This window comes from Suncus etruscus, chromosome 1 (assembly GCF_024139225.1).
Source record: "Suncus etruscus isolate mSunEtr1 chromosome 1, mSunEtr1.pri.cur, whole genome shotgun sequence".
Taxonomy (NCBI): domain Eukaryota; kingdom Metazoa; phylum Chordata; class Mammalia; order Eulipotyphla; family Soricidae; genus Suncus; species Suncus etruscus.
The window spans coordinates 121,671,520-121,695,896 of NC_064848.1; the positions used below are offsets into that span (position 1 = coordinate 121,671,520).

A 24,377-nucleotide genomic window follows, 5' to 3' on the forward strand; every position below is an offset into this window, starting at 1 on the left:
ATAAAAAATGACAAAAATAAGCATGAATAGGGGCCGGAGTGATAGTATAGCCAAGGGGCGTTTGCCTTGCACATGGCTGTGACCCAGGACAGACCTCGGTTCGATCCCCGGCATCCCATATGGTCCCCAAAGCCAGGAGCAATTTCTGAGCACATAGCCATGAGTAACCCCTGAGTGTCACTGGGTGTGGCCCCCCAAAAAAACCCAAAACAAAAAGGCACAAATAGATTTTTATATATTTTACTAAAAATGTATCCACAGATGAATTTTAATGAACAATATAACATTTTTAAAGTATAGAATATATAAAAACACTGGTCATAAGAATGTTCTGGAAAAAAAACTTTTCTGTATACTTGTTTTTTAAGTACAAGACAGAGGGCAATGTAAAGATAAATCTGAGCATCACAGGCACTGCAGGGAGGAAACATTGAAACAGAGCAAGCAAAAAATAGGTCGGTGGTAAGGCACTTGCTTTGTACATGATCTAGCCCAGTTGGATCCTTAGCACCATATATAGTACCCAAAGCCCTGCTATGAGTAATTTTTAAGAAAAGGCAGAAGTAAGCTCTTAGAACCACCAGGCATAGCACAATAACAAAATTAAAAGTCTGAATGAAATCATAGTTTAACAGACGTTATGAGAAGAGTTGGCTTCTTAATTTATGACTTAACACCATACACTTAAATTTATTTTTAGGGGGTAATGCTTTTGAGTTTTAACAAGGTCTCATATGAGGAAAAGATTAAGTCAGTATTTTATGTCTTCTGTTATTTATTTCTTTTAATGGAATGATAATGTTTTGCTATAAAACAATTCCAGATATTTCTAGCAACTCCTGCCTAAAATATGCATACAAAATAGTTACAAGAGAATTGTCAAAACTAAGTTTTAATCTTTAGAGAAATATAATCAGCTAATTCTTCCTATAATAATCCTTCTCCCTATTACCACTTTAATGTTTTGAAGCTGAAAGTTTTTAGATGTAATTTATAATTCTGTTTATTCAGGTATTTCAAAGTGGATATTCTAAAACTGTTGGTTAGCAAATTGGGTCATCACTTTTAGGTTGTACTTCTTGGTTTCTGTTTTGAATGACATCCAATGGTGCTCAGAGGTTACTCCCTGGGTGGTACCTATTCCTTGTGACAAATAGTATGGTACAGGGGATTGACCAGAGGCTCCACAAACATGCCCTACAGTCCTCTGAATAATCTCTCAGATGGCTGAACTCTTACAAAAAATTTATTGTTACATATTATATATTATTAATATTGTGATAATATGTATCACAATGTTAGTTTTAGAGATGCAAATGGCTACTTTTTAGTTTCTACTTGGCTACCATTTAGTACCATCTTGATAATTCTCTTTAGAACATTTATGAAGCAAAAATTATGATCTGGAAATAAACAAGTCATAAAATAAATAGAAATATAAGTTTAAAAAAGAATGTGTACCATTATATTTGGTATTCTCAGCAAACAAGGTCAAAGCTGATTACTAAACACTGATAATATTAAATTTCAGATATTAAAAATATTTTATTACATACATTTGGGGGGGGGAGTTACTTGGGCTACTATACCTGGCCCTGTGTCCAGGGATTACTCCTTACAGTACTTGGAAGCCCATAAATGATGCCAGGGACTGAACTGGGTGTCAGCTTTTGCAAGCCAAGTGTCTTACCCACTGTGTTTATTTCCCTAGACTCATAAAATAAAAAATTTTAACATTATTTTGTAAATATAAACCTATAATTTTATTACTGGCTGTTTATTATTTCTGAATCATGTAACAAATGAAACACCACTCTCATTCACTGGATGATGCTGATATAAATAGTCAAAAACAACTTACTACTAATTAAGAACTCTAATATATGGGCTTTTATATAAGGATTGCCACATCTGGCAGTTCTTAGGGCTTACTCCTGGGGCTCTTTGCTCAGGGAACATACCTAGCAGGGCTCAGGTGACCATATGAGGTACTGGGATTGAACTTGGGTCAACTATGTGCAAAAGAAAGTGCTCTAACACTATAATAACTTTCCAACTCATAGTAGACTTTTTAATATACTAAAATATATAAGTATTATCTGCATATTACAGAAGAATTTTAAAACAAACTTTTATTCAAAGCATTAGGTAAATTGTATTCAAAACATGGAAATAATCATACTATAGCAATGCTGCATAGATAGTGGCATGTAAGTTTCCTGACACTAAGTTCCTTCTTCCTAATTGGAACTTTACTTGTCAAATTGTCAGGTAGAAAATGGTAGAGACATTATTTTCCTCTTGTGGAGGCTGGATAAATGGCTTCAATAGTGGGAAGTCACACCATTTAAACAAAGATCAGAACATCCCCCAATTTAATTCTCTCCTTCTCTTGTTATTTCTCAGAAATGGAAGTTTATAATGTGAGGATTATTGGAGAAAAGAGTAGGAGGAAAATTAGATTTTGGATATACCCTAAATCCCCACTTTAATCAGACAAAACACTGAATTAAATTTAAAAATTAGAACTATACCATTACGCTGAGTTAAAATTGCCAATAAGAACACTTCTTTACATAATACATGCTACAAGCAAAAAAAAAAAAAAGATTTGTTTCAAATTTTTGGCCTGTAGTAGGAAAAACAATGGGAATTAAAGTAATTTTTGTGTTAGAGCATTAATCTACAAAGGTCAAAATAATATCTGGATGCAGAAAAGTCTATATATCAGTGAGAAATGGCTAACATTTTTCTATAACTATGAAAGAATTTACTTGGAAAGCTTTAGTTGGTGAAAATATTCATTATGAAAATATTATTATCTTGAGAAAGAATCTTCAAATTGTCCAGCTTTTAGAAGTCTCCAATAATACAAGAAGGAACAATTTATAGACTCTTAACTTTTACAAGTTAACTTTAGTAGAATGTTTTGATCTAAACAATGATTTGGGTTTCTCTGCTAAACTGGTAATACCTCACAACCAGACATCTGACTGTGATCAATTATAAGCAAATTCTGCTTAAATATCATGCAGACATCCCTTTTCTAAGAAAGCATTTGTAATTCATCAATTATCCTGGACTCAAACCTACGGTTTATAGAGAAATCTCTAAGCAAATTGGTAGTATTCTTTACCAGTAGTAATAATAAATTGGTCTACATTCTATATGCCTAGAAAATAAGGCATGAATAATTCTTTGTAGGCCACTGCAGTGCAGACATGTTTTCTTTTTAATCAGGTATATAAAAACATTCCTCAAAGTGCATTGTTATTTTGAACATCTTTTTCATTTCAGTCATTTGACTCTCTACTGTTTGAATAAAAAATGTTTCTTCCCAACAGCTTACATATACCATAATTATTTGAAAAACATAGAAAGTTGCTACAGAAGTAGCAAGATAATTTCCACACCAAAAACTACAATATACAAAAAATGGCAAGTTAGTAATAACTGATGGTATCAACTTTCAATAATACTCCACTTTGGATTCCACATCAAGATTTGACAAGTTTGAAGCCTTGTCCTGTGTCCAGCACTGTGGGTAAAAACCAGCTCATTTTTAACCTTTTCAAGCACCTAAAACAAGTTTTGCAGATCCAAAAAAGGTTCAGACCACACAGCCAATTAGCTAAATGTACTACCGGATATGTAATACGAGGAAAGTGTAACATCCAGTGTTTGGCTACGTCACTTCCGGTTGGCAGGTGGAGTGTGTAGTCACTCCACCGCTTTGACACACCATAAACTGCTTTCACTGTGCGTCCTTTCTCAGTCCAGCAGATGTTACTGTTGGAGTTGCAGTTATACTCTACCCAGTCTTTTGTAAAGTCACCCAGTTGTGGTGGATCAGCTTCTTCAATATCTACTGTCTTTGACATCTCTGCTCCTTGCACTGCAATATACTGGTCATTGATTTTTCTCACTTCTTTCACCCAAGGGGTAGAATTCTCGCCATCTAATACAATGATAAGTCGGGAACAGAAGGAACCGTTCTTTTCTCTCCACCATTCTAAAAGTGTGTCAAGGCGTAGTACATCTCCACCTGAGTAAAAGAACATTCAATAGAATATGAATTTCTGTAGTTTCTCATTAGAAATACTCTTTTAAATGTATTTTTAAATCCTGGGATTAAATTGAAAAGCAACAAAGAATCTTCCTTTAAAGGCATCTTTTTTTTAAGGCCAGTGGGAGAGAGTATAGGAGGTAAGAAATTTGTTTTGTATGTGATGACAATGGTCATAGCCATGGTTCAAAATCCTGGCACCATATATGGGCCCCTGACAATCATCAGGGGCACTTTGAAGTAGAGCCAGAAACAGCCCTTGTCAGGTATGCAAAAAAAAAAATAATAATAATAATAATAAATAACCTAACAACTTTGTACACCAGGTATAAAAAAGTTACATAAAAACTAAAAGGATATAATTAAAAAGTCATTTCATAAAGTCAGGGCACAAAAATTAAAATGATAAAGCCATATCTGTAGGCTTTCTCCATCATGAGCTACTTTCTCTATCATGACTTAATGCCACATAGCATGGGCCAAATAAGGCTCCAAGCTATTTTTATCTGACCTGAGAACTAAGAATTTAATTTTTATGTGTTTGAAAAGTATCCAATTATTTTATTTTTATTTTATTGGTTTTTTGGGCCACACCTGTTTGATGCTCAGGAGTTACTCCTGGCTAAGCGCTCAGAAATTGCCCCTGGCTTGGGGCATATGGGATGCCGGGGGATGGAACCGTGGTCTTTCCTTGGCTAGCGCTTGCAAGGCAGACACCTTACCTCTAGTGCCACCTCACCAGCCCCAAAAAATATCCAAGTATTTTAGGACATGGAAAACGTATGCAAAAAATTAAATTTCTTACAAGTACTTTCATAAATATAATTAGTTTATTCTGCACTAAAACTTTTATAAGACAATGTGGAACCTACATTGTAGAAATCACTTTTACACACCAAAATGAAAAAAAAGATTTTTTTTTTTTTTTTTTTTGGTTTTTGGGCCACACCCGGTAACGCTCAGGGGTTACTCCTGGCTATGCGCTCAGAAGTTGCTCCTGGCTTGGGGGACCATATGGGACACCGGGGGATCGAACCGCGGTCCGTCCAAGGCTGGCGCAGGCAAGGCAGGCGCACCTTACCTTTAGCGCCACCGCCCGGCCCGAAAAAAAAGATTTTTATTCAGATAATTGTGCTCATACTATACAATTTAATATTGTCTTTATATGTAGATTTCTACCAACTTTAAAAAATACTCTTCCTATTTCTATCAAGAATAAGTGAGGATTATTTATATATCAAGTTTATGTTTGAAAAATAATAAAGGATAGGCCCGAAGAGATAGCACAGCGGTGTTTGCCTTGCAAGCAGCCGATCCAGGACCAAAGGTGGTTGGTTCGAATCCCGGTGTCCCATATGGTTCCCTGAGCCTGCCAGGAGCTATTTCTGAGCAGAAAGCCAGGAGTAACCCCTGAGCACCGCTGGGTGTGGCCCAAAAATCAAAAGAAAAAAAAAAAAGAAAAGAAAAGAAAAGAAAAATAATAAAGGATTATAATCCTGAATTATAGGGTAAAAACACCTCTAACCTAAAAAAACTACTTATATAAGTAGTAAGTTTTAGATCTGGTTCATTATATTTTGTTCTTTTATTTTCTATTTTAAATGTTGTTTTAAATTTATAACTTAATTTCTAGCACTTACTTTAATTCTGGGCCTGCATCAATTGCCACCTTCATCTTTATTGGGGCTATTTCAAAGGAATACCAAAATAATCACTCTAATTTTAGAAATTTACATTCAATGAGAACAGAAATGATAACGATCTTTTCACTACTTTATATAAAATCAAATAACTGAGACTGGAAATCAATGCAAGTATACTGATTATGATGGAATTTTAGAATATAGAGGCATTTATAAAGGAATGTTAATGATAGGAAATGTCTGAGTTTAGAAGAAAAAAAATGACATAGAAGTCTATAAAAAAAAAAAAAAAAAAGGCAGGGGCCAGAGCTATTGTAATGGGTAGGGTGTTTCCTTTGCATGTGGTTGACCCTGGTTCCATCCTAGGCAACCTATGTGGTCCCGAGCCTGCCAGGAGTGATTCCTGAGCCAGAGCCAGAAGTAAATTGAGCATCACTGGGTGTGGCTCCAAAACCAAAACCAACTAAAAAAAAAAAAAAAACAACAATGGTGATTACTGGATGTTTAGATTTTAGATATCTGGTTTCTGGATGACAGCTTGCAGCACTCAGGCTAATCCTGGCTCTGTACTTAGAAGTCCCTTCTGGCAAAGCAGAACCCCATGGTAATGATGACTGAGTTGACTAGAACTTTTTGTTTTGAGCTCCAAAGTGGCCAGAAAGCCATTATATTAAGCTAGAACTGAAGCAGTGGTAAAGGTTAAAAAGTTCTTGTCTACATTAACATAAAAAATTACAACACAAGTAAATAATTAGAAAATTTCTGCTCATGCATTTTTATTTTTATATTTTTGTTTATGGGTCACATCCAGCTGTGCTCAGGGCTTATTCTTTGTTTTATACTCCTGGAGAGCTTGGGTGACTATTTAGGGTGCTGGGGATAGAATCTGGGTCTCATGTGTGACAGGCAAATGTTTTATCAACTGTATTATTTCTCTGGCCCACTTTACTATACCAGTTCATAGATTTTTAATGTGAACTATCTTTAAAAATAATTTTTAAATGAATAAACCAAAATCACAAAAAATACCTACTTAACCACAACATATCATTTCTTTAGCCTTTCACATTGGCAGTTACATCATACAATGAGAAGAGTTTAGAAGATTTGAGCTTGAACCACACTTTGATTACTTGGAAATAAATATAGCCATATGCATGCTTGCTCTTCAAGCCCATATTCTCCCTGAACACTTATCTTGCTTGCATGTCTCTGTTTCTCTACTTGATTATTTCCACTCTGGAGTAGCCTGCATTTTCTCTAAAACATGTACTTCTCTCCCTTCTTTCCCCTCATTAAGTTCCATTAAAAACTTTCTTTGGGACCAAAGAGATAGCATGGAGGTAAGGCATTTGCCTTGAATGCAGAAGGTCGGTGGTTTGAATCTTGCATCCCATATGGTCCCCTGAGCCTGCCAGGAGCGATTTCTGTGCACAGAGCCAGGAGTAACCCTTGAGCGCTGCAGGGTGTGACCCAAAAACCAAAAAAAAAAAAAAAACAAAACAAAACTCCAAAACAAAAACAAAAAAAACCCCCAAAAATCGTTTCTTGCTTCACTCACACGCACACACACTCACACACAGACAACCATATAGAAATCATGTAAAAACTTTTAGTTTTCATCTATCCTTTGAGATATGAAGATTGATAGAGGTGGTAAAATATTTCAAATGATTCTGTGATGAAAAATTTAAAGTATATGAAGTGTCACAGTAGTTGTGTTCAAAAAGTGTCAAACAAATGTATTTGTCTTTATTCCTTCTACATGTTCACAATTATTCAATTTTTAGTTTTAAAAGACAATAAATTGAAACATAGTTCTTAAGGATAAGGATAAACATTGGTTGTAAATCAGGTATGAAATTAGTAAAAAAAAAAACTATTATGGTTTAAAATCTAAATTTTAAGTTTGTTTCCGTCCTTTTCAGTAGTTGTCTTAGCATCTTGCCTCTTTCCTTTTTTTTTTTTTTTGCCTCTTTCCTTTTATAATTAACTTCCACTAATACTTTCTTTCTATTTACCTTTTATGACTAAATAATTTATGTTCCTGGCATAAAATGTCTGAAATATTTTATGGAAAAAATCAGGATCTAATTAAACCTAAAAACAATTTCTAATCTAGGTCTTTTTTTTTTTTTTGGTGTGGAGGAATGAGATTTTTTTTTTTTTTTTGGGGGGTCACACCCGGCAGTGCTCAGGGGTTATTTCTGGCTCCAGGCTCAGAAATTGCTCCTGGCAGGCACAGGGGACCATATGGGGCACCGGGATTCTAACCGATGACTTCCTGCATGAAAGGCAAACGCCTTACCTCCATGCTATCTCTCCGGCCCCGAGGAATGAGATTTGAGGGTCACATGCTATAGTGCTCAAGCCTTATCTCTGGCTCTGAGCTAAGGAAGGGGTCATTCCTAGTAGTGCTGGGGGGAGGGATCATATGTGGTACCAGAAATAGAACCCAGACTGGCTGCATGCAAAGCAAAGATCCTACTCTGTGTACTTTTGTTCTAGCCCTAAAATATTTCTGATCTAAAGTAAGAAAATTTACTTTCTCATGATTCAATTATCTATCAATTATTAAAGCACTTTGAGTTCTTATACTATGTATAAGACTTTTTTATAGGTGTCTGCAAATAAGTCTCTTTAGTTTATTTGGGAACACTAAGAAATCTAGATTTAAAAATGTCATTGCTGGGGCTGGAGCAATAGCACAGTTGGTAGGGTATTTGCTTTGCATGTGACTGATCCAAGTTCAATCCTTGGTATCCGATATGGTCCTCTAAGCCTGCCAGAAGTGATTTCTGAGCACACAGTCAGGAGTAACCCATGAGCACTGGGTGTACTCCCCAAAACAAAACAAATGTCACTTCTCCTTTGGCTTTAACAAAAATGATAGTATTTTCTTAGCTTCTGTAAACAGATATTTTTTTTAATGTTTAAAAGCACCCAAAATATAGCAAATTTTATGCATTAGAATAAAATTCAATGAAAGGCATTACTGGTCATTTAAACTAACCCTTAATTTCACAGACAAAAGAGCTGAAGCTGAAAACCTACTGTGGCAAATGGAGGTCTCTACCTCTACCACATTGAACTGACTGAAGTTTTACAAAATAAATAAAACTGCACATGCAAATGATTACTAAACAAGCATCTATTGCTTTTAAAGACTTAATAAGTTTATAAAAATACTTTATAAAAGGAAGCTTGTATAAGTCTAAATCAAGTATTCATTTTTTCTAATCAAAATCTCAAAAATCTTTAGCGAGCATAAAGTTTCCAAAATAGAAATGGCAAAAAAGGGAAAGAAGTCAGATATATATTTATATTATATTTATATATAACATATATTTATATTTACTGGGGAAATGGGAAATTGAAAATCCTGGAAATGTAGTGTATTGATATAAAGGAGAAATGACCACAAATAAACATGCTTTCACAATAGTAAAAAATACCATAGATAAATTTACCTGCAAGAGCCCATTCACCTGAACCATGGGTATGCCCACTATAATATAAAACATATGTATCGTGTCTAGGTCCATCCACAGTTCGAAGTTCAAGGAAAGCTTTCAGTTTTGAATGCAGAGTATCAAAAGACAGTCCACTTGTGGAATAATCACATCCGTAAGTCTCAATCATGTGATAAGCAAAAAATCTTTGGATAGCATTGAGCATACCAGTAGACCTCAAATTTAACTCTTGCACATGCTCTGGTGGAAGAAGTGTTGGCTGACCATCAGGACTAAAGGAGAGAAAAAATTGCATTTAAAGAGTATTAACTGTCACATTCGTATTCTTTATTTATAATTATCTATCAATCAAAATAGTCATTCTCCACTAATAGCACTCAAATTTTAAAATAACCAGCTTTCCTAAAATTCCTATAGGATAAAGAATTAACCTTCGAAAAGCATAGCTTCATCTTTATATGAAAGATAGCCTTTATACAGTTGTTACAATTTCTTTAGCCCAAATAATTTCTTCTATCACTAAAAAAAGGCTACTCTTGTGAAGATGATGAACCAAGACATAAAGTAGCAGCATCAAAATGCCATCAATATCTATGGGGTCAGAGTTCTAGCACAGTGAGTAGGGTTTTTGCCTTGCAAGCAGCCAACCCAAGCTTAATTCCTAGCCTCCCATTTGGTTTCCCAAGCACCACCATAAGTGATTCCTGAGTGGAGAGCCAAAAGTAATCCCTACGTATTGGCAGATATGGCTCCCAAAACTAATAAACATGTAAACAAACAAACAAAAACATAAAAAAAATCAATACAGCAGAAAAAAAATCCGTCAGAAAATCTGAAAGTTTGTACCTCATCATAATAGTGTGATTTTAGCTTTCCTTAATAGATGAGTACATATTTCATAGAATGTAAAAAAGTGAAGGCCCTGAGAGTCATTATAATAAGCAGGTGCTTGCCTTACTTGTGGTAAACCTAGGCTCAATCTCTAGCATCCCATATGGGTCCTTCAAGCACCACCAAGAATAATCCCTAAGCACAGAACCAGGAGTGGGCCTTGAATACCACCAGGTACCCTTAAACAAAGACAAACAAGCAATGGGAAAAAGATAATGTACAAAAATATATAGTGAAATAAAAATCTAACTCCAAATTACTATTTCCACATTTACTTTTCTACAGTTAATCTTAATGTGAGAAAAAAAACATATGCCACAAATGACTTATGTTGTATGCTTATATGTATGTATATATTTTATTGGTCACATTAGGAAGTGCTTAGGGGCTACTTCTGGACTCCACACTCAGGAATTGCTTTGGGGACCATATGAGACACTAGAAAGTAAATACAGAATAGCATCCTACAAGGTAAATGTCCCTTTTGCTGTAATATCACTCGGGCCTCTATGCTGCTGTATCTTTTAAATATTGAAATAAAATAAGAGCTTTTTATTTTAAATATTCCCATACTTATGCCAAGGTACAGAGCATCAAATTTAGTCACCAATGCATTAATGTCAAATACTTAGTTTTTTCTATTTAAAAGGTATTTAACTACTAAAAACCTTTAATAAAGCAATATTTAAAAATCCATATTTGTTATGCATTTGGAGCTGAAAGTTATTTTTAAATAAAGTCAAGTATTGATTAAGATATCATCACCAATTTTAAAAATCTGGTTTTTGTATGACAGTTATAATTCATAGATTGATAATCTCATCGGCTCTTTTTATAATTAACTATTCCTATGAAACAGGTTCTCATATCATCTGCATTTCAGAGGAAAGACCGTGTGGTCCAGAAAAGTTAGGATTTACCTACGGTAACAACTTGGGATTCTCAGATTCAGTGTATATTCTATCAATATTATGCCAAAGAAAGAATAATACTTTTCCTTAGAAATTCATCTACATAAATATATGTAAACACATTTATCAAGAAGACTTAAACTAAACACCAAATGTATTAGAAATAAGATAATTAACAAGAGTAAAGGTTTTAAAACTTCTTCTGCAAATGAAGAATGCATGAGTACTATCACTTTGGAAAAATGAACTATCACATATTATGTTCATATTCATAAAATAGTAGGAGAATGTTAGTTATTACTCACATACTAGATTACTATACCTGCAGAAGTTAGTGGGAATCACAACAGCATATCCAACCGAAGTTCCTCCTAAGCAGTTACCCAATTCACGAAAAAGCCCATGTGCCATGGATTCCAAGGGCAAAACAATCAGAAACATACTTAAAAATATTCCATTTGTTGGCTGAAAGAAATTGAAAACAACATGTTTATACACTGTGTATAGTTAGGCTTATGTGTACAATGTTTACATACATGGATACTTATCCATTTTTGCCCTACTCCTCAAAAGGATAAAATAGTGATCTAAAAACAATTCAAGTTGAAATAATGCATGTGAAAGTGCAATGAACTCTAAATTTAGCCCTAAGTTTTCTGATAGTTGTGCACAAACATTTTACTTGTTAAATAACATCCCAGCCAAACTAAAAATCAAAACAAAAAATAACTACTCTTCATAAGATCAGAAAACCATTCCCTATCAAAATCATTTTTTTTTTTTTTTTAGTTTTTGGGTCACACCCAGTGGTGCTCAGGGGTTACTCCTGGCTGTCTGCTCAGAAATAGCTCCTGGCAGGCACGGGGAACCATATGGGACACCGGGATTCGAACCAACCACCTTTGGTCCTGGATCGGCTGCTTGCAAGGCAAACGCCGCTGTGCTATCTCTCCGGGCCCATCATTTCTTAAATAATACATTTGTATTTTATTGGGAGAGTTACTTGTAGAAAGATATGCTGTGAAAGGTCCAAATCATGAGGAAATCTTAAAAAAAATACCTTAAGATCATAAAGATTAAAAGAAAATTTATTTTTAGATTAAAAATATGGGGTGGGGGGACAGAGTGATAGCAGAGAGGTAGGGCATTCTCAGCAGCTGACCCAGGAAGAACCTGGGTTCCATCCCTAATAAATAAATAAATAAATAAATAAAATAAAAAAGGGGGGATGATAAATTATATTGTTAAGAGGCAGCAAGATGGGACTGGAACAGCATCTGCCTTGCAAAGCTAGCCTATGATGGACTGCACTTAGATCCCCCGGCATCCCATAAGGTCTGATCTCCCAAGCCAGGAGTGATTTCTGAGGGCATAGCCAGGAGTAACCGGGGCTTTAGCCTGTGTGTCCCAAAAACAAAAAACAAAAACAAACAAAAAAGGGGCAGGACGATTTGGTAGCAATTGTAAAAAAAGTAAAAAGATCCATTCAACTGAAAAGAAAATGGAAAGATGAGTGAGTCCTGGATTAAAAGTGATTGGACTGCACTTTCTTTGAGTAGTCACTGTACATACTGTACCATCATGTATCTATGTGCATGAAAAGGTATTTTTCCTAACATTAAGTGGTAGTTCATGGGTTCAGAATTTTTATAAAGATGACTTCCAAATAGAAAAAAAATGGATGCAATATCCTATTCTATGTAACATTCTATGTAACAATTAAATAAACAATATAGAACACAGATTTAGGAACATAAAAATTATGATTAAATTATACAAAGCATGTGTTAGCTATACATGAATCTTTAAATTCTTAGAATATTTTCAGACTTCATGCAATATATATTCATGATTTTGGTTATCTAATTATTTCTATAAATGTTTATTATATAACTTATCTTTGATAAAGAATGATTGTTGTTTATACTGCAAAAATACCATTCCTTCTTGTGGGGAGGTAGCTCTGTAAGTCCAGAAATGTCAGTACCATTGTAAACACATTACCTTAATTATAGTACTTTTTTTAAATACTGGAGGGGAAAAAAAATCATTGTAACAATAAGCAATAAAAACTATTTAGGGGAAATAAAAATAAATAAAAATAAGAAAGACTTTTAAGAGAAAGAAATAACCTTTCCACGTTGGAATCTTTCTTGATTTTTTTCTTGGCTTAATAATTGTAGTAACTTTTTATCTTGTGAAAGAAATCTTCCTCCACAAAAAGGTCAAGTAGGAATTTTATATCATCATTAAAAGGCTTTGTTTGTTTTGCCCCTCATACTTAGGTTTATAATTTAAATATAATTAAGATTTAATTTACAATGGATCTGATTTCATTTTATTTATAAAAGCAGCCTCTTGTCCAATTAACAGTTAATGAAAATATTCCCCTTACTTTTATACTCAGGGACCTGTTTTTGCACTCCCATGCTACTGGTCTGTCTATACAAACACTGCCTTTGAGCTCTATGCCAAGGACTCAATGAAACAGACTATTTTTTCATTATACCCTCTTTGGGTTATGCGTTTTCTATTGAACAGTATTTTCTTGCCTTTTTCTTCCTCTTCTGTACTACATATTTCACTTCATTGATGTGTGTTTTGTTTTTTTCCAACCACTGAGCTTGCACACTGTATTAATTTCGGGTATTCTGTTTTCCATTTCTGAAATCCCAATTCTATTCTGTCTTAAGTTTGCATTGTTACCGTATTTGCCGGCGTATAAGACGACTGGGGATATAAGACGACCCCCTAATTTTGCAGTTAAAACATAGGTTTAGGCCTATATTCGCTGTATCAGACAGAATGTTTCTGTGCTGCAACTGTATGTACCACAGTGAGCCAATAACAACAAGCAAAGGTTCAGAGGTTATATGTAATAGACTTCCTCTCTGACTCTGGCCAATCTGAGCAGGCTTTTTACAGTGTAGATTTGGGTCCAGAACATTGTCTAATTTGCATGCATAAAAAGCCTGCTTGGATTGGCGGAGTTAGAGAGGCGATCCGAGCAGCCTTGCATTGATTGGTGCAGGATCGAGTTGGAAAATTCGTTTTGTGGCAATATTCAGACAATTTTCGTTTAGCGACATATTGAAACATTTTTCGGGATATACTCGGCGTATAAGACAACCCCCGATTTTCGGATGACTTTTTTTTGTTTCAAAAGTCGTCTTATACGCCGGAAAATACGATACTTTTGGGAAGCCATGCCAGTAATTGTCATGTTAGAAATGCTCATAGGAAGAATTTATCAAAACACTCACTGGATATAGAAAATAAGGAGAACTGATTCTCAGCATGATCTGTTTACGTGATCTGTTTATAATGACTGTTTATTACAGAACATTGGCTAACAGTTAAAAAATCAAAACACTCAGACCAGTCTTTTACTGTTGTTACCCAACCTAGGTATAATGCTGTTTGTTAAATTTTGTATTTTATTGTACTTCTACTCTGTCACAATGACAATACTAGCTCTCCAGATCTCCACAGAAAATCGGTATCCAGAATTTGCTGAAACAGTTATTTTACTAACTTCTGTTGTAAGATTTAGCTAGAATACCAGCAGCACAGAACTAAGTCTTACTTTTGGGAGAACCACAGGAAGCAATCCACTGTTACCAACATGGAAACTGGAAGGATTCAAAGCAGAGAAATATCCTTACTAAGGCAATATCCAGACTGATCACTGTAAGACTTTACCCCTTCATCAAAATTAAGGGAAACAAGGAAACTTGTGGACTATTTTGTCTCTACTGCTAAACTGAAACCTCTAGGTGAAAATTAAATAGTCTTGGGTGTGATGATTGTGGAGAGATAAATAGGCAGGTAAATGCACATGTCTTGTACAGGGCAAACCCCAGTTGGACCCTCAACACCAACTAAGATCTTCTGAGTACCACCAAGAATAACCGGAATGAAAAGCCAGGAGTAAACTCTGAGCAACATGGGGGCATAAGTCCAAAACTAAAACAAACAATCCAGAAGTTTTAACATACATGACCAAACTCGGACCATCTTCCTATCTGAGTCTTTAAAACTGACTTAGTAAAAACAAACAGAGATTAATGAAACAGAATTATAAGCACAGAAATAAATTTACCCAAATATACTACAAAAGCAGCCAAAGATATACACAGAAGGAAAGTTACTTCAACAAATGGTATTGGGAAAATTGAACAACTATAGATAATCAAATGATACTATATCATTAGCTTACTGCATTAGTAAAAAACCAACGCAAAATGTATTCAAGACTTGACTTTTTTTTTCTTTTTCGGTTTTTGGGTCACACCTGGTGGCACTCAGGGCTTACCCCTGGTTCTATGCTCAGAAGTTGCTCCTGGCAGGCTCAGGGGACCATATGGGATGCCGGGAATTGAACCACCATCCATTCTGTGTTGGCCGCGTGCAAGGTAAATGCCCTCCCACTGTGCTATCTCTGGCCCCAAGACTTAACTCTTAAACAATAAAATATAGAAGAAACCAGAGGTGGTAAGCTTGAAGAGCTTGCCAAGCATCAGCTTTGACAATATACTCAAGTTCAAACCTTAATAAACATTTTTTTAAATGTTAAAGGGGGTCTGGCGCAATAGTACAAGTACTAGGGAGCTTGCCATGCATGCAGCAGACCTAGCTTTGATACCTTACATCCCATATGGTCCCCTGAACATTGCCAGGAATGATTCCTGGGTGCAGAGACAGGAGTAACCTCTGAACACTGCCCTCCTCAGCACCCACTTCTCCTGGCCCCAATGGGAAGAGGATTTAGAGATGATTCTCCAAAGAGGACATATCTATCTATATATATCTATATCTATATTTATATCTATATGGGCAAAAAAGACCCATGGAAAATTGTTCAATACCACCTATTAGAAATGCAAATTAATTCAACTCACACTTGTGAGAATGACTATAAAACTGTGTCTTGGGACTGGAGAGATAGCATGGAGGTAGGGCATTTGCCTTGCATGCGGAAGGACAGTGGTTTGAGTCCTGGCATCCCATATGGTCCCCTGAGTCTGCCAGGAGTGATTTCTGAGTGTAGAGCCAGGAGGAACTCCTGAGTGCTGCCAGATGTGACCCAAAAACCAACCAACCAAAGAACCAAACAAACAAAACAAACAAACAAACCAAAAACCCTATGTCTTAAAAACAAGAGTGATAACACAGAGGGTGGGGCATTTGCCTTGCACATGGCCAATGTGCTTTTGTTCCCTAACATTCTATATGGTCCCCTGAGCCTGCCAGGAGTAATTTCTGAGGACAAAGCCAGGAGTAATTTGAGTGCCACTGAATGTGGCTAAAAAAACAAAAACAAAAACAAATCATCTTTGGTTTTCATCCATAGTACTTGCTTGGCTCAAGCTCCCCCAAATCGAATTTCCTCAGTCTTACATGATAAAAATTTCTTATGTGGATAAGAGTACTTTTGCGGGAAACACCTACTGATCCCAAAACCAACTATCTGAGTAAAGAGTTGGAACACATACTCCAATCCCAAACTTGTAGTAAAATAAGGATAAGGGTGAAAGGGTTGAGTTCAACTGCCAATGGCTAATGAGCTCATCAACCACAATTATGTAATGAAGTATCATCCATGGAAAAGCCAAAATGGTAGGCTCAGAGAGGCTGATGGAGAATGGTGTCAGGAGAGTAGCATTTTGGTGGTAAGTGTAATGCAGTAACATTGCATGCTAAATGCGTAACAACAACTACTACTACCACCACCACCATCACCACTACTACTACTAGATCAATTAAATATTTTAAATAATTAAAATCATTTTCTTATATATTACATATAGTATCTGAAGACAAGTCACATATTACTGATTAGAGATTACAATATTACAATCTCTAATATTACATATTAGAAGCACCAAAAAATACATCTGCTCCTGTTCCATAGTTGCCTGAAATGATAAAACACCAGACTAAAAGTCTATCTTCAGGATAAAAGAGTTAATACCCCTCCTCTGCTAGACTAAAACAGAAAAAGAATTAGGAAGATAAATGAAACAAAACAAAATTTATATACATCTGGTTTTGAATACTTGAAAACTCCCTGATCAATAAGACAAGTGAAGTAATGTGGCTGATCTTCCCATTCCATTAAAAATGAAACTGCTACATCTCTTCCTTGGATATGAGGTTATTTTGTTATAAAATCACACACCTGGGGCTGGCGAGGTGGCGCTAGAGGTAAGGTGTCTGCCTTGCAAGTGCTAGCCAAGGAAGGACCGCATCCCATATGATCCCCCCAAGCCAGGAGCAATTTCTGAGCGCTTAGCCAGGAGTAACCCCTGAACATCAAATGGGTATGGCCCGAAAAAACAAACAAAAAACAAAAAACAAAAAACAAAAAAAAACCTCACACACCCAGTGAGTGTCAATACCTCCCCAAGAGAAATCAACTCTGATTATGGTTTTTCTTGTTTGGGTCAAAAAAGATTACCAACGCTATTAGAATCTGTCAATAATGCTTGGTATTATTTCATCTTACCTGAAAGAATTATTCAGAGAGAATCTCTAAACACGAGAGTCATGGGGGTTAGAAAGACAGTAGAGGGGCTGAGGTGTACTCCTTGCACAGAGCCTAAATGAATTTAATCCCTAGACCCACATGTGGTCTCTGGAGCTCCAATAGGATTGATCCTTGAGGACAGAGCCAGGATTAAGCCTTGAGTATGCCCCCACATAAGCAGAGTATGCCCCCATACTCCCTCCAAAAAAAAAGAACAAATAAGCTATGGGAGATAGCTTCTTGTGTTTCTAGACATCTTCTTTTTTAATTCTTCTAAGAATTACCAGTTATAATTTTAGGTGCCTAGAACTGAGAAATAAGATTAAAGTATCAAATACTTTGGTAGTATTTCAATCTTTTTTATTGACTTAGGAACAAGTACTAGTAAGGGGGAAAGCACATTCAATGAAATAATGTAATTTTGTGTTTTAAAATTGGGATAAGATTATAAACACATACAAAAATAATGATGAAATTCCAGTTGTTTTAACATTAGTAACTTGAAACGACAATATTAAACTCAGTAAAACCAACAAAACCAAAGCTACTACATGGGGGCAAAGATTACAGCTGAATGAAGTCCACGGTTTCTTACATATATTAAGAGCTGATTCAAAAAATGTTGATACACAAGAATATACCAAAGTTAGAAATGTCTGCTCTCCAAAAAATGAAATGAAAAGACAAGTCCTATACTGCAATAAATGCTCTTATATCTAGAGTATATAAAATACTTTTAGAAATCAATATTAAGGGGTGGAGCGGTGGCACAGCGGTAGGGTGTTGGCTTTGTACATTGCTGACCTAGGACAGACCGCAATTCAATCCCCCAGCATCCCATATGGTCCCCCATCCAGGAGCGATTTCTTTCTTTCTTTTTTTCTTGGGGCCACACCCATTTGATGCTCAGGGGTTACTCCTGGCTAAGAGCTCAGAAAGTGCCCCTGGCTTGGGGGAACCATATGGGACGCTGGGGGATCGAACCGCGGTCCTTCCTTGGCTAGCGCAAGGCAAGACACCTTACCTCTAGCGCCACCTTGCCGGCCCCCAGGAGCAATTTCTGAGTGCAGAGCCAGGAGTAACCTCTGAGTGTCTCTGGGTGTGGCCCCCAAACAAACAAACAAAAAAAATTAATATTAAGAAAAGAACCTTATTTTATCTAGCTGGTATTTTACCAAAGATGTAGCAGTTATACTTTCCATCATTAGTCATAGGAAAAGAGAAAATAAAACCTAATAAATATTTATTAGGATAATTAAGAAACAGAAATAGAAAAAACAATACAAAGTACTGGTGGGTATGTGAAGCATCTGGAGTCTCATACACTGCTGTTTAAGACTACAATATGGTCTAACCACTATGGATGATTCTGGAAGGCCCCCATAAAACTAAACGCATGGAAATGCAGTCACCGTTTCTGCACCAGCAAGCTACATAAACTAACTGTTCTAAAAAGAGATGTAAACCAAGCCATGAAGAACTATTATGAGTACTGTGACCATGCAGCTGACAATATTGAGAGGAGAGGGCGGGCCAAGTACCCTCCCTGCCAAAGCCATGCCTGCTTTATCCATCACCTTCAATTGCTGCTTGGACAATGGCCCTGCTTCACCACTCATCTACAGTTCTTTGCAGAGATACTAATCTGACCAAAACTCCAATTTTGCTAGTGCTGGTGCTGACATCACCAGGGCTTTTTTGGCGGATACGGGCATATTCCACTCAACCCCACCCCCACCTTCTCATACTTTCGGAAAATCTGGCAGCTTAAAACAAGTCCCACAAAAGCTGTAGTATCAGTAATAGTGCTTGAAATTCCTGGACAACCCCATTTTTGGTTAATACTGTCATCCCCTTAGGAACGCACCTATTTAGAAGCTAATGTATATCTGAAGCCACCTAATGTTTAGAAACATATGAAGTAACAGAATGGTCAACTAACAACAAGAGCTTACTAAATCTTCTTACAATGAGTTAATAACATCATTGCAAAAACATCATAATTCTAAACCTTCCACAACAACTTAATATCACTGGAAACATTTTAATTCTTATAAATTTGCTTGTCAAAGCACTCTATTTTCCCCCTTCTTTTTTGGGGGAGGGGGAAGCCACACCCAACAATGCTCTGGGGTTACTCCTGGCTCTGCACTTAGAAATCACACCTACTAGGCTCAGGGGCCATATGTGATGCTAGGGATTGAACCCAGGTTGCCTGCAAACACGCTACCTGCTGTCCTATAGCTCCTACCCCTTTTCTTTCTTTTCTATTATTAATTCTCTATTTTTATGGAAACATATGCAATGTGATCATCTATGTCAAACTATCTGATACATGATTTTCACATAAAGTAAAATAAATTTTAAAACAAAGTGCATGATCCAATAACTCCACAGCAAGAAAAATTAAAACTCACATTAACACAAAAGCATGCCTCACAATGTTTATAGCAGTTTTTCTTATTAGTAAAACCAAAATAATTTAAAAATCCCTAAACTGAGAAATGGATAAGAAAACTGTGAGACATTCATCCAACAGAACGCTGCTCTGCAATAAAAATAAACCTGATAAATACAGCCACACATAAAATCTTATATAAATTATACTAATGAAAAAATCAAACTTGAAAGAAAAATAATCAATAGTAGAGATTTTCAAAAAAACATTTCTCTTGGTTATCAACATACTGGACAAAAATAAGCATATATAATGTAGCTATGCTACCAACAGCTGATATGTATACAGAATATTTATTCCTTACAGTGAATACTATGTACTCTCCCATAATAATGTTCTTCATACACCAGCCCACATACAACTATATTTCCAATCAGATTATACAAAATTATAAAACAGGAAAAAATGGGAAAAATGTCCCCAAATTATGGTATCACAAAGCAAATATTTATATAACCCATATGCCAAAAAAAAATGAGACAATATAATACTAGTATAAAAATTAACATAGATAAATGTAACAAAAATAACTCTTGTCTAGAAACAATTCAATGAGTAGGGTACTTGTTTGGCATGCAGCAGACCTGGATTCAACCCTGGTACAATATATGGTTCCATGAGTACAGAATTAGGAGTTAGCACTGAGAGTTGGAGGGGCCCAGGTGGTCTAGGGCAGTGGTCGGCAACCTTTTTTTTTCAACTGAGCCAAATCTCGCCAAAACCATGATTGAAATTTATTTTGAGAGCCACACAGGGCGCGCACTGACAGAGGCTAAGAGCAGAGTCCTGACTCCTGGAGCAGCCGCCTGGCACCCAGAAGAGCCACATTAAAAGTGTGAATAGCCACATGTGGCTCACGAGCCGCAGGTTGCCTGTAGGGGATCAAACACAGGCCTCCAGCATGCAAATCAAGCCACTATGAGATTATTTCTTTACACCTCATCTGAAGGGTATTTTCTAATAGCTCGCTTTGTGAAAGAGAAGACTGGATGGTGAAAATCTGGAAACTGATTCTCTTAAAATTATCTTTGCTGACATACCACTGGAAAGTCCTCCCTCCCTCCTTCCCTCCTTCCTTCCCTCCCTCCTTCCTTCCTTCACTCCCTCCCTCCTCCTTTCTCCTTCTTCCTCTCTCTCTCCTCTTTCTCCCCTGTCTCTCTCCTCTCTCTCCTCCCCCCCCTTCCGCCCCCCCCTCTTGCTTTTTGGGCCACACCCAGTGGCGCTTAGGGGTTATTCCTGGCTTTGCACTCATACTTTGCTCCTGGCTTGGGGGATCATATGGACACCGGGGATGGTACCTAGGTCCATCCTGGGTCATCCGCGTGCAAGGTAAATGCCCTACTGTTGTGCTATTGCTCCGGACCCCCTCTGGACCCCCTGGAAAGCCTTTTCATACCTCTAGTAGTAAAAATACCATATTTCAAAAATAGTAAACAAAAAAGAATTTGGTGACATTGAATATATTTGATTATTATTAAGATTTGATGATTTTGGGGGCCGGAGAGATAGCATGGAGGTCAGGCATTTGCCTTGCATGCAGAAGGATGGTGGTTCGAATTCCGGCATCCCATATGGTCTCCCAAGCCTGCCAGGAGCGATTTCTGAGCATAGAGCTACTGAGCACTGCTGGGTGTGACCCAAAAACAAAAACAAAAACAAAAACAAAAAAAAAGATCTGATGATCTGACAGGTATTAAATACTAATGAGGCTGATTTGTAAAATGAAGAGAGATAGAAAAGAATGTAACAGTAAAGAACATGGCTGAGGAGAATGAAAAATCCTTGTTAAGACTTTTCAACATCACGATATGGGTAGTCCCTTACAATGGTAAGTCAAGTGGGGAAGTTAACATCAGGCAATACCCAAATTATGTTTTTGTTTTCTTTGCCACAACCACTGTTCTCAAGGCTTACTTACATGGCATGGTACTCGATCACTCTTGATAGGGCTGGAGGACCATATGGGATTCTGAAGATTGAACCTGGGTGGGCAGAGTGCAAGGCTAGCACCTTACACACTGTACTAAACTCTCCAGTAACATATGTTTTTTATCATATAGTTGACTCCCGCACAAGTTCCCTGCTCAAACCACAATAATTAGAAAACACCATGTTGAGGCAAGCCTCCCCATATTCCTTCATGCTCACCTAGAAGTCAATCTGCAACAGTTGCAGGGAACTCGCTAAACAGGGCTGATGCCCCTTTATGTTCTATATCCCAGGCTAGTACTCAAATTATACCTGTGTCACACTATTATAATCGTTTACATGCCTATGCCTATCTCCTTCCTCCTCCTATCAAAGAGACATTTCTTATAAATCTGCAGCACCAGCACAATACCCATTCTCCTCTTTCCTTCTTAAGAGACTCTAATCTGTAATTACGAGTCTAATATGTTTTAATATATTCATATATATAATTAATACATGCTCACAGATATATAGGTATGTAAAAGAAGTGTAAGACAGTATGGACATCAGCACTGTCTGGTCCTGGCTGGCATCAATAACTCTCAAAATGACCTCTCAGTTTCCTTATGTATAAAAGGATAAAAATACAATCTCTTAAGCATCCTCTAAATGGTAATGACTGAAAGTCTTTAGTCTATAAGTGCTTTATTAATGAAGAATTAGAAAATAGAAGGTATGTCACAAGCTGGACTTGACAATTTTAACAATTCAGATCATGAAGTAAGCATTCAATATAGTCAAAGACTTAATAGAAAAACAATGAACTTACCTGCCAAGAGACTGCTCCCAAAATTGCTGTTGCAAGAAGACTGAAAAAAACCAACTGCTCTGAAATTAAGCAAAAATGACGCATCCCTTTGGATGCCATGATTCTATCAAGGCTATTGTTATCGATCCTGTGAGTGAAATATACTTTATGGCAGTCATTTAATTTGGTATGGAATCCCCAAAGAGTTAAAAGAAAAATAATATGGCATATCATCCAGAAAATTCCAAAAATGGAAAAGCCTGGTATAACAAAATACCAGAGATGAGTGTCTCTAAGTTTAAATGCTGAAAGAATAAAAAATGTAAGCTCAATCAGGCCAGTGGAAACCACTGAAAGTCTTCTGCAAATTCTTCCACGGTGCAAAAAAGGTTTCCACCTTTCAGTTACTGACAGTCCACTAAAATATATGTCAAGGAATGGATCAGTTATCAGGTAAATAAAAAAACATGCAAAAGCAATGGGATTTTGGGGAGTTTCTAAGGAAGAGAAAAATAGCAAGGCTGCAAAATTAACTAAGTTTGGGATTGCTAGAAAAGATTTCATTCTCAGTTCAATAAGCAGCATGGCCAAAGCCACAACAAGTAAAATGATACTCAAAGACTTCTCCACCAACATAATTGTGCTGGCAATGGCGAATCCAACCAATTCCAGAAATTCAACTGAGGTAAGTAAAGTGGGTTTATGACGGACATAACCAGATATTCTCTCCACCAAAGCACACAATATCCTTATAACTATGGAAGTTAGAAGCAAATATTTAGTTATTTCTTCTTTCACATCATTTTTAAACGATGAATTGTCAAGAAAACACAGAAGGCCAAGTAGGAATCCAAACCAAAGATTGGACAGACTTAAACTTGCAGCTTCCATTGAAAAATAATAATAAAGTATACTAGCAATTCCAAGAACAAAAAGGCCAAGAATAAAAATCACCAAAATTAAGGAATTTGCGGTTTTTTCCCATCTTACATAAAGACCTAAGCATATAGCCACCAATAAATTGATTCTGGCTAAATAGCCAAGATATCGCACTGAAGAATGCATATTCACTTCTCGGTTTACTTCTTCCAGTCTTGTCATTGCTAAATAGAGACAATGACTAAAACAATAGCGCAGTGATCTACACATGTATGTGATGATTGAGGCTTCTCAAAAATGTACTCCTTGTATTTTATCCAGCAAAAGAAATGTATCCGTTGCTTCTATTTCAACATTTTTCAGGCAGCATTTTTGTTAACAGTGATCTAAAAAAGAGGGGGAAATTGTGTTAATTTTATATAATTTACCTTTCATATACCGTATTTTCCAGCGTATAAGATGACTTTTGAAACAAAAGTCAACTGAAAATCGAGAGTCGTCTTATACGCCGAGTATATCCCGAAAACTGTTTCAATATGCCGCTAATCGAAACAAAAAAAGAATCAGGCCGCAGTTTCCAAATCTCTTTCTTGGGGGCTCCCAAACAGTACTCAGATCTGGGGGCCACTTCTGGCAAAACCCTGTTAACCGTGTTGGTGGTTCAGTGCTAGGGTCTGAGGATGGGGGGTTGTTTGGTTCATGTAGTGGGGGAAATATATATATATATGTATGCACCTTAACCACTGAATGATCTCTTCACAACCCCAACCCAAGTTCTAATTTTAAAAAGCTCTCCTAGCCAGGGACT

The 24,377-nt window shown here is 36.5% G+C and overlaps 1 protein-coding gene across 1 annotated transcript; it reads right to left on the minus strand.

Moving 5' to 3' along the window:
- Positions 1–2,114: 2,114 nt before the first annotated feature.
- On the minus strand, positions 2,115–23,918 carry TMEM168 (transmembrane protein 168). Its single transcript, XM_049783225.1, has 4 exons — positions 22,712–23,918; positions 11,307–11,449; positions 9,180–9,454; positions 2,115–4,045 (listed from the first exon to the last, which is right to left on the minus strand). Exons 1-4 carry the CDS (start codon positions 23,837–23,839, stop codon positions 3,498–3,500), a joined length of 2,094 nt encoding a protein of 697 aa, XP_049639182.1. The 5' UTR covers positions 23,840–23,918; the 3' UTR covers positions 2,115–3,497.
- Between the last annotated feature and the right edge of the window lie 459 nt (positions 23,919–24,377).